Here is a 12,063-nt window from a genome sequence, read left to right as displayed (position 1 = left end):
TGGATCTGTAGTGTCCACAGCGCTGCTCTGTAACAATTGCAGTCACAGTCATCCCTCCATACTCTGCCAATACTCTGCAATTCCCTGCCAATACCGTGCCAATAGTCTGCCATACCCTGTCAATACTCTGCCATACCCTGCCAATAGTGCTATACCGTGCCAATACCCTGCCAATACTCTGCAATGCCCTGCCATGCCCTGCCAATAACGTGCCAATACTCTGCCAATACCGTGCCAATACTCTGCCAATACTCTGCCAATACCGTGCCAATACTCTGCCAATACCGTGCCAATACTCCGCCAATACCGTGCCAATACTCCGCCAATACCGTGCCAATACTCTGCCAATCCTCTGCCATACCCTGCCAATACTGCCATACCGTGCCAATACCCTGCCAATACTCTGCAATACTCTGCCATACCCTGCCAATACTCTACCATACCCTGCCAATACTCTGCCATACCCTGCCATACCCAGCCAATACTTGCCAATACCCAGCCATACTCGGTAATACCCAGCCATACTCAGCGATACCCAGTCATGCTCAGCCAATTATTATTTGCTGATCCGAAAAATGATCCAATCCGTGACTCTGATCCCAGGAACGATCCGTTCCGTGAGTTTTTTGAAAATATATATACACACACAAATATAAATATATACACACACACACATATATATATATACATATATTTATATGTGTATATATATACATACAGATATATATATATATATATATATATATATATATATATATATATATATCTGTATGTATATATATACACATATAAATATATGTATATATATGTGTGTGTGTGTGTGTGTGTGTGTGTGTGTGTGTGTGTGTGTGTGTGTGTATATACACATATATATATATATATATATATATATATATATATATATATACACATATATATACATATATATATATAATCTCTGTGTGTAATTGTATAGTTATTGTATTTGTAACCTGCTGTTGGTGTATTTTTCACTGCAGTTAAGAAAGTTTTTACTTTCATTTTTGGCCACGGGAGAAGGAAGAAGCTATTCTCTGGCAGAGATCTCCTGATATCTCCACCTCTGGGCTGGAGAAGCCAGAAAGGAGAACTTGAAAGAGAAGCACAGAGAAAAAGTGGCATCTCTGTTTACTAAACATGCCGTTTCTGTTGCAGTCAATGCAGCCGTTCTGTGTTCTGAGATGAGAAGAGAAAAAATAGTTCTCCAGCACTCATCTCGGTATATTAAACCTGCAATGCTCTGAGATAAGCAGAGATCATCCTGATCTCAGCTTATCAAAGTTTACTAAACGGACACCAAAATCCCAAATAAACGTTTTGGGTTGTAACATGGCAAAATGTGGAAAATGTCAAGGGGTATAAATACTTTTTCAAGGCACTGTATATAACAATAAATACAATTATTAGGAACAATGATTTGCATAATTATCTTTAGTGGGATTTGCATAGCTGGAAAGTACACTTAGTATGGTACTAGGGGCCCATCCTTTAGAATTGCAGATCACAGCATTCCCTTACTCGTAAGAGCTGGGAGCCTGTTGTGACAGCAAGTGACTAAGGCCGCGTACACACGGGCGGATTGTCTGCCCAACTAAGTTCGTCAGACAATCCGACAGACAGTCCGTCCAACTTTTGAATGAACGGACTTGACCACACACGATGAACAGACAGTCCGCTGAAAGCTTGCGCGATGACGTATACAGCACGTACGACGGGACTAGAAATACGACGTCCAATACACTGCAATGCAACCTTCGGCTATGTAAATCCTTTCTGAGCATGCGCCATACTTAGTCCGTCCAACTTGCCTACACACGAGCGGACTGTCCACTGAAACCAAGTTTGGACGGACAAAACCAAGTTTGGACGGACAAAATTACGGAAATTCCGAAAGACTTAATCCGTCAGACTGTCCGCTGAAAAAGTCCGCTGAAGCCCACACACGAGCGGATTGTCCGCTGAAACACGGTTCAGCGGACTAAGTTGGGCAGACAATCCGCCCGTCTGTACGCGGCCTAAGAGTTTTGATTGGCTGCTGGAGTAACAAGTAAATCTGAGAAAGTTTACATAGGAGTGAGCGTTTTTGTTAAAGTGTATCTAAAGCCATCTTATTTAGCTTTGGATAAAGTGCTTCTATTGAGCATTTATGTAAAGCACATGTGTCAAACAAAAGGCACGCAGGCCAAGTCCAGTAATCCTCTCCAGTATAGCGGCGGCACCCTTCCTGTCTCTGCTCCCACCTTGTCTCAGCAGCAGAGAGGAAGACAGAACCCCTCCGACAGATCTACAGATCTTGCACACCCCTGTCTCCTTCTCCCCTGGTCTCAGCATTCAGTAGACTCCAGCAGCTGACTCTAGCCCCCCTATGGCCCTCCTCCAGACCCTGTACTTTCTGCTTCCCAGCTCTGTCCCCATCTTCTTCCTGGTAACAGCACAAGGTAAGAGGAGTGCACTGTGATATAAGGGAGGGTGGGGGACTCTTGAATTCTGATGATGGTGGGGCTCTGGACATTCTAGTCCTACCGATACAACTAGCCCTTTGATGGCAACTATAATGCTAATGGGGCCCACAATGAAATTGAATTTGACACCCCTGAAAAGAGCACTGACGACCAGTGTATGGAGCACTAAAAACAAATGTAAGGAACATTCTTTCCACTGACCACCAATGTAAGGAGCATTCTTCCCTCTGACAAGTAGTATAAAAAGGCCCTTCTAAAAAATAACCACCAACTTAAGAGGGTCCTTCTACTACTGGTCACCAATCTAAGGAGTTTCCAATGATCACCAATGTAAGGGGACCACCAATGTAAGGAAGCATGTTTCCACTGACCATCAATGTAATGGGTCATTTCTTCATTGGCCATCAATTATCAGTTTTCACTGTCTGCATTTCTTTTCTGGCCATTGTCTGTGAAGGTTCTCAATTATCCCACACATGGTATAGCTCAGTGATTCTCAACCAGGGTTCCTCCAAAGGTTGCTAGGGGTTCCTTCAGTATTGGGCAATTTCTGCCTCTCAGATAAGTTCCCACTCACACCATTGATCTTTTTAGCTATCTGTAAAGAGGCAATTCTTCCCAAGGACCACAAGTGTAAGGACCATTCCTCTCACTGACCATCACACTAATGTATCATGAGTTGTAGATTTATAATTTTTAGCAGGGGTTCCCGGAGACCGGAGAACTATTTCAAGGGTTCATCTGTTTTGAAAAGGTTGAGAAAGGCTGGTATAGCTAGTTAGTTAGTTAGTCACATTCAACTGGTCTTGTAATGTTGAAGACATTTCGTAACTTCTCCAAGCCACATCTTTAGTTCCAATGAGTGTTAGGAAAATACCCGACCATTTATGTGCACACTGGTGGCACAGACACTTTAATCCAATCACCGTGAAATGTGCAGGTGTTGATTGTCCAAAAAAAAGGATGGGAGGTGTGAAACCACCCTGTTCTAGCTACATAATCCCATTGTTGAGGTGTTAGTTCCTCAATTTACATGGCTAAGGCAGGCCATAGATGACACAACCCGTAGCTGCAGGAAAGAAAATTGCTAAATTCCCCCATTAACAAAGTCAGGGGAGCCATCCCTGCAGGGAGATCCGACATGCTAGTTAAAAAAACCATGTCGATCGATGGGTTGACTTGGGTACAATCAGTCGGCCCATACATGTTTCTTGGCCGAGATTCGAACTGGCTATGCCCAGCTTAAAGGTGTAAATTGTTGTCAAACAATTGCAGTTAACCTATACATGGAGCAGATGGAGAAGAACCCTTTGAGGGGGATAATAACAATTCATTGGTCCAGGTATGTGGATGCGGTCAAGATTACAACATGCTTTTAGTGAACACATAAATTCAGCGAACAAAAAGTTTACACAGTAAATGGTAGAAAATACCAAATTACCCTTATTGGGCTGTGTGCTACATGTCAAGGAGAGGGCTGAATGGGACATGATGATCAGGAAACCTACCCACACAAACCAGTATAGGCTTTTTGATTCCCATCACCCAATGGAACACAAACTGAGGGTTATCTGGACTCTGTGAAATTGGACTGAGATAGTAACAACAGAGAATCTACCGACAAGGAACATGTCTTGCAAGTGTATGACTACCCAAAGACTGGTAGTTTGGTAAAACATGGGACCATCAAACAGAATGGAGAAGCAGAACAGACAGAGCAATATAGCACTGCATTTTTTTTTATCCATTTCCACTGCGTTTCCATTGAAGTCTATGGAACCAAAAATGAGATAAAAAGTCCCTGACCCTTTAAAAAAAATACCCATTGGTGGAAAATACAGAGATGTGAACACAATTCATAAGAAACCATGTTAAATGGACTGTAGTGCATCTCTGCAAAACTGAAAAAGCAATAAAAAAATAAATAGGTGTGCACTTAAAGCTTTGGCAGGCCCATCCCTTAACTTGATTAGAGAGTGAATGCTCTTTAAATGATGATTCTCCTGAGGATCATTTATCTTTTATATGCAATTCCAATTACACTTCCCCAGACTTTTTTTAAACACTTACGTAAAGCATTTCTGACCATTATTTGGCATGACAAACATCCTAGATTATCTTATGTCATTTTATGTAGACGTAAGTTGGATGGTGGTGTCGGTCTCCCAGATATGGCCCTATATTACAAGGCTATGGTTCTTGTACGCATCTTAAACTGGTGTCATGATACCTCGGCTAAATTGTGGGTCCCCCTAGAGAAATCCATGGCAGGCAGGAATTGGTACCTTGGATTCCTACCACCTCAAGAGGTCTCTTGAACTGGACATCTTCATTGACTTGGACTACGCTAGCTATTTGGGACTGAACAGGACTGGCCAATATGCTCATAGAAAATCCCCACTAGTGCGTTTAAGGGGCTATCCTTGGCTTCCACTGCGAGAGGATCGTGGGTTTTTCCCCTCCTGGGGAATAGATAGAAATGCTTCCTGTACTAAATTTACGCGGCAGGGTACCCTTTTACCCTTCTCCGTTTTACAATCTTCCTACCACACATTCCCACTTGCTGACTGGAGATAGCATCATGTTCTCGAACCACACTTATGTAGTTTGAATCTATGTGTATTCAACTCCCAGATTCAGGACTGTTACTGTCCCAAATGTATAAACTTGTTCTAGGCTCCCTTTCCATGTCCTTTCCTTGCTATATCAAGGAACAGGAGAGGGAACTTGGATTGGAATTTTTACCCCACCACAGATTTAGAGGATTAATAAATTGACGCATACTACCTCTATTAGTTCCCGTATCCAGGAGTCAGCTTATAAATTCCTGGTACAAGACCCCCTCCCATTTAGCTCAGATGTTTCCCACCCCTGATGCCCGCTGTTGGAGAGGGTCTAAACAACGTGGTGCATTCCTCCACCTTTGGTGGCCCTGTCCCAAGATTAAAGCCCTCTAGGAAACTATCACCCCTTGGATTAAAAAAAAAAAACAACAACTCTGAAGTCATATACACCACTATTTTTTTTTTTTTTTGCTCAACCTGTTGGGTTGATTGAAAAAAAAAAAAAATTTGACAGCTCAAGTCTGAGCCTCTGTACTAACTATCCAATGTTCATACAGGGATCCTCCCTGCTGTGCTATTGTGTTCTGACAGTAGGGTGCCCCCCCAGGCCACTCCCATCAGCGGTCTCTGCCATTGGCTGAGAGCGCTGAGAGGGTAGTGGTCGGCAGACCTTTTTCGGTCATGCTCCTTTGACAGAACGGTCGATCCCGCTCAACATTCGGCCCATGTGTACTAGGCTTTAGACCTATAGGAAATTCTCTGTTACAATTTCTTTATCTTGGGGACCCCTCTTCAACTAAACTTTATAAGAGCAGTATTACTCTCCATCAGTTACTGTAAATGCAGCCAAGTCCTTCATTTCTTAGTTCTGGAAACAGACTACTTGCCCCACACTCTCAAACTGGAGGTGGGAGGTAGAAAATATCACGGGGCAGAATGTTGGGTACACATGGTTAAAACCAACAGAAGAAAATTAAAGATGTATGGTCAGGCTGGAAGTATTATTCTATGGAGATCCCAAATGACTGATATTTCCCCTGTGTGTTGATTGGCAGCCTGATTACTGGAGTATTCAATCCGCCATTTTTTTTCCCACCCGGGTATTAGTCGGTTGGGGTGTTCTTTTCTGTTTGTGTTTCTCTTTTATTTCTTAAACTGTTACTAAACCCACAACAGTAAACTCAGTCTATATATGCAGTAAAGTATGTTAGTTATACTCACTGCGGAACCTAAGGGGGTAAATCCTTTGCAGTGTGTAAAAAGGCTTTGATACTGTCTTCTCTGATCCGCCCTTTCTTCCACTATCCCCAAACCTTCTCCTGATAGAACAGAGCCTACACATGCTGAGTTTGGTGTGTATTCCTAGAGAGTTTTTTTTCTTTTCTTGGGAGGGTGCATGTGATCAGCACAGGGGCAATCAGCACTGTCCTGACAGAGGGTCAGGGGTCCTGCAGCCTCATAGGACAATCAAGGGAGAATGAAAACTCCTCCTACAAGCTTTAATCAGACACTGATAGAAGTCCCAGGACTGTTATATACTGCTGATGACAAAAAGTATTTAGTGTTTCTTTTTATTTACTAAAACTATTGCATTTCCATGTTCTGTGTACTGCAAGAGACCAGATATAGTGAATGCAGAGTCCTGGGTTAAAGCGGGGTTCCACCCTAAAGTGGAACTTCCACTGATCGGAACCCTCCCCCCTCCGGTGTCACAATTGGCACCTTACAGGGGGGAGGGGGGTGGAGATACCTGTCAAAGACAGGTATTTACACCCACTTCCGGGCATAGACTCCCGTGGGAGTCTATGTCATTTCCTGTCCTGCCACGCTGTCTGCTGGGACACACACGGGTCCCAGTGACAGCGCGGAGAATTCCTATTGCGCTGCGCCACTCGCGCATGCGCAGTAGGGAACCGGGAAGTGAAGCCGATTCGCTTCACTTCCTGATTCCCTCACCTAGAATGGTGACGGCAGCAGCCGAGAGCCGAGCGATCGCTGGAACCCGGGACAGGTGAGTGTCCATTTATTATAAGTCAGCAGCTGTAGTATTTACAGCTGCTGGCTTTTAATATTTTTTTTTTCGGTGGAATCCCTCTTTAAGTAATACTTTAACTAATTGAACTGTAGTATGTCTCATAATTTGTACACTTCTTTAGGCGTGTCTGGGATTGTTCATAATATTTTGCAAGATACCTAGACAGTACCTGGACGTTGCTTATTTTGCTGTTATTATTTTAGAATTGTGAGTTCTGCTGTGCATAGCTTATACTTGACATCAGCTTTTCACTAACTTTCTACTGTGTTTTTTTTTAATGTCTTAAAACTTTAATAAAGTTTAATTACAAATAATAAAAAAAAAAAAGCATTGGTGTGAACTAGGCCTAAAATAAGGGGAAATCTCCACTGTTATTCCTGGAACAGATATGCCTATGGGAAGCCTCCCGGTCTATCCTTTCCACACGCTATAAAAAAAAATGAAAAGAAAGGTTTTAGCTATAGATACTCTTTACATCTTTGCAGCTGTTTAAAACTAGATAATACGCTTCAAATGGATTTTATCTATAAGGCGGATGAGGAACATTGGTTTCTGCTCAGGAAATGTTAAACAGCCTATATTGATAAGAAATGTCTGAGACAAGAAAGAGACAATCCAGAATGACAGAGATGCATTGCACTGTTTTATAGACAAATCATGATATAAAAACATTCATGTATAAATAAGAATAACTAGAAGTTATATTGGATGCAATTGTTGCTTTTTTATTTTTGTATTGTTATTTGAACATCTATTATTGATCTGTACTTTGTATTGACCAATCACCTTCTTACACATATCAATCTACATTTTCCTATATAGCCTATGACGGTTCTGGATTATCACTGCACATCTGTAGGTTTTCTTACTGATGTTAAATATGACCGCATCATTGGCAATTATGTTTCAAGGAAAGCTGCCAAAAGATGGAAGCTCCCACAACTGATCTGGGTAAAAAGCTGCAGGCTCTGGGTCTGACATTCTCATTCTTGCTATGGGGCTGGTTCACACCACAGTTTCTGCATTACCAATGCACTTTTGCATATACATTTACACGTGTTTTCAACGCGTTTCACTGCATTTATCCATTTCCAATTACTTTTATTGACATTTTCAAAAAGATACAATGAAAGCTCAGCTGAATACCAAATGTTTCCAACAATCTGAAAGTGCCTACAAAACAAGAGTGCAAGGAACACTTACATTCCAGTGCATTTTTTTTTCTTCTTTTGACACTTGGAAATGTTTTTATTTTCATTTATGACAAATGTGCGTTCTGGTGCGCTTACACATGTTTTGATGCATTTGCGACAGAAAAAATGCAGTGGGTTGTACTTTTGTTGAAAGCACTGGACCTGAGCGCACTGGTGTGAACTAAGGCCATTGGAATACATGGAAAAAACTGTGCATACATTCTGGATGTGGTTCAAAAAATCATCTGTGTGAACCAGCCGGTATTGTTAGGTAAGACATTGTGCTGAGTGGAAATGATGAAAGAACTATGACCTCCTGTGACCTCTTCTGTGTATATCCTGCCAGTCACATGTATACGGATTATATATCAGTTAGGAAAGTGACATGTACTGTATACTCTGAGTGCAGGCAGATCTGTGTATGCATGGAGAGGGATCAGTGTATGCACGAAGAGCAATTGGTGTATACATGGAGAGGGATCAGCGTATGCATGAAGAGAAATTAGTGTATACATGGAGAGGGATCAGTGTATGCATGAAGAGCAATTAGTGTATGCATGGAGAGGGATCAGTGTATACATGAAGAGCAATCAGTGTATACATGGAGAGGGATCAGTGTATCAATGAAGAGCAATCAGTGTAAACATGGAGAGGGATCAGTGTATGCATGAAGCGCAATCATTGTATGCATGGAGATGGATCAGTGTATGCATGAAGAGCAATCAGTGTATACATGGAGAGGGATCAGTGTATGCATGAAGCACAATCAGTGTATACATGGAGAGGGGTAGGTGTATGCATGAAGTGCAATCAGTGTATACATGGAAAGGGACCAGTGTATGCATGAAGAGCAATTATGCCCTGTACACACAGTCGGACATTCAGACGGATTTTGGCCCAAACTTGTCTTGCATACACACGGTCGCACAAAGTTGTCAGAAAATCCGATCATTCGGAACGAGGTGAGGTACAAGATGTACGACGGGACTATAAAGAGCAATCAGTGTATACATGGAGAGGGATCAGTGTATGCATGAAGCACAATCAGTGTATACATGGAGAGGGATTAGTGTATGCATGAAGAGCAATCAGGGAACACATTTAGACAAATAAATACATGCATGGAGAAGTATCAGTGAATTCATGAAGAGTAATCAGCATACATGTGGACAGGGATCAGTGTATGCTAGGAGATAAATCAGTATAGGCACCGAGAGAGATTAGTGTATGCATGGAGACAGATCAGTGTATGCATTAAGAGTAATCAATGTATGCATGGCGAAAGATCAGTGTACACATCAACACAAATAAATATATCTCCTTGCCAACTGCCCTGTAGTTACTGCTACAGGGCAGCTGCTGTGTGCAGGATCACGTGTATATATATATATATATATACACACACACACATATACAGGGCCATCTTTAATATTGATTGGACCCTGGAAAAACATTTTCTTGGGCCCTCCCGAATCCACTTATCAACTATTTGTGGGCCGTACGGGCTGGATGGGGCAGCCTCTTTGGGCCCCAAAACAATGACTGGATGGGGCAGCTGCTTTGGGCCCCAAAACAATGACTGCCCTTTTGTCCTGCGTTAAAGACCACCCTATATATATATATATATATAGTTATCCTGCAGTTCCAGGTAGGGGGTACAAATGCGTGCCTCCGCCGGCTCACTACTACCGCTGTGATTACACACAGCAGGAGCCAATTAGCATGAACCACAGACTCGATGTTCGCTGGCACCCGCCGATCATCAGCTGCAGGGACAGAACTGCAATCTGCCTATGTAAACAAGGCAGATTGCCATTCTGATAGGAGGGAAGACATGGATCCTGTATCTGTGTAAAGCAGGGACTAGGATCCATGTCTTCCCCTAGTAAAAGCACCTCCCACAGTTTAGAAAAACACTGGGGAGGTATCAGTTTATGCATGAAGAATGATCAGCATATGCATGGAGAGGGATCAGTGTATACAAGAAGAGTGATCAGTGTACTCATGGAGACAAATCAGTATATGCATGGAGACAAATCAGCGTGTGCATGAAGAGTGATCAGCATACGCATGAAGAGGGATCAGAGTATGCGATCAGAGTATGCATGGGGACAGATCAGTGAATGAACAAAGAGTGCAAAGGGTGATCAGCGCACGCATGAAGTGTGATCAGTGTGTGCATGGAGAAAGATCAGAGTATGCGATCAGAGTATGCATGGGGACAGATTATTGTATGCATGAAGAGTGATCAGTGCACGCATGGAGACAGATCAGTGCACGCATGGAGACAGATCAGTGTATGCATGGGGACAGATCAGTGTATGCATGGAGTCAGTTCAGTGTATGCATGGAGTCAGTTCAGTGTACGCATGGGGACAGATCGGTGTACGCATGGGGACAGATCAGTGTACGCATGGGGACAGATCAGTGTACGCATGGGGACAGATCAGTGTACGCATGGGGACAGATCAGTGCACGCATGGGGACAGATCAGTGTATGCATGGGGACAGATCAGTGTACACATGAAGCATGATTAGCGTACACATGGAGAGGGATTAGTGTTTACATAGATCAGTATATGGTGTATGCACAATGTACACAGATCAGTGTTTGTAAGGAGAAATGTCAGTGTATGATTGCAGACCTATCAGTGTAGTTATATAGTGCATGTTCACATGGTGACAAATCAGTGTACACAGGGCAGTGGGATCAGTGTGTAGGATTGGAGATTGATGGGTGTAACACTATAATGTCACACAATGTATCCTCTCTAACACACACAATGTATCTGACACACACAGCACCCCTAATCTCCGCTCACTGACAGTTGCGGCCTTTCCCAGAAGTTGTGTGACTTCCTCTGAGTGGTCGGTGTCGGTGAGCTGTCAGTGGCAGGTTATGTGGGTTATGTGGGTGATCTGTATACCCCGTGCCCCTCTCCAATACAATGTGAGGCGGTGAGCCCCGTACTCACCCCAGGGTGCTGATGAAGCCATTGACGGAGCCCTCGGCATAGAGGGACACGATGTCCCCGATGTATAAGAAGCTGGACATTTTGTCGGGCATCCTCTCTGTGCCGGCAGTGGCGCCCCTACAGCCGGGGCATGGTGCAGCAGCCCAGATCTCCGGTCACGGGCAGAGTCAGAGAGGGATCGGTGTGTGTCCCCCGAGCGGTGTGTCACATGCCAGGAAGAGGGTTAGTTCGGGCTCCCCGGTGTAGAAGGGATCTCCTGGGGAAAGTCTTCGGAGTGTCCAGGCTGGGCTGCAGTGCCCTCAGTCCCCGCTCTCCCGGGACTCCTCCGGGCACAGCTCTTACACCTCTCACAGCTCTCTCCCCCCTTCTTCTTCTTCTTCTTCTTCTCCGGCTGCCCCAACTTCCCCGGTCCGGACTGCTCTCTGGCTCTGGGCGGGGCATCTATAGCCCGGCGGCCAATAGGAGACACGCCTGGAGGAAGAGGGCGGGGCGGGGAGGAGTCCAGAGGAGGCGAACGAGGGACATTCATTCATCATGGCAAGAGAGCACAGCTACTACCTGGAGGACGGTTTATATCTTACCGTATACTATACACTACAAGAGAGCACAGCTACTACCTGGAGGACGGTTTATACCTTACTGTATACTATACACTACAAGAGAGCACAGCTACTACCTGGAGGACGGTTTATACCTTAGTGTAACTGTATACTATACACTACAAGAGAGCGCAGCTACTACCTGGAGGACGGTTTATACCTTACTGTATACTATACACTACAAGAGAGCACAGCTACTACCTGGAGGACGGTTTAT

The 12,063-nt window shown here is 43.8% G+C and overlaps 1 protein-coding gene across 1 annotated transcript in view; it reads right to left on the bottom strand.

Moving 5' to 3' along the window:
* The window catches only part of ITPR2 (inositol 1,4,5-trisphosphate receptor type 2), a 482,081-nt gene extending 470,407 nt beyond the window's left edge, over positions 1-11,674 (bottom strand). The window contains exon 1 of the mRNA XM_077469087.1: positions 11,248-11,674. Within this exon, the coding sequence (XP_077325213.1) occupies positions 11,248-11,339 (92 nt within the window). The 5' untranslated portion in view covers positions 11,340-11,674. The remainder of the gene's footprint in view (positions 1-11,247) is intronic.
* Positions 11,675-12,063: the final 389 nt, after the last annotated feature.

This window comes from Lithobates pipiens, unplaced genomic scaffold, assembly GCF_037356315.1.
Source record: "Lithobates pipiens isolate NorthernLeopardFrog02 unplaced genomic scaffold, aLitPip1_a1.2 Scaffold_8, whole genome shotgun sequence".
Lineage (NCBI taxonomy): Eukaryota > Metazoa > Chordata > Amphibia > Anura > Ranidae > Lithobates > Lithobates pipiens.
Note: the sequence above shows the minus strand (reverse complement) of the source record. Positions and strands in the feature narration are given on the sequence as shown.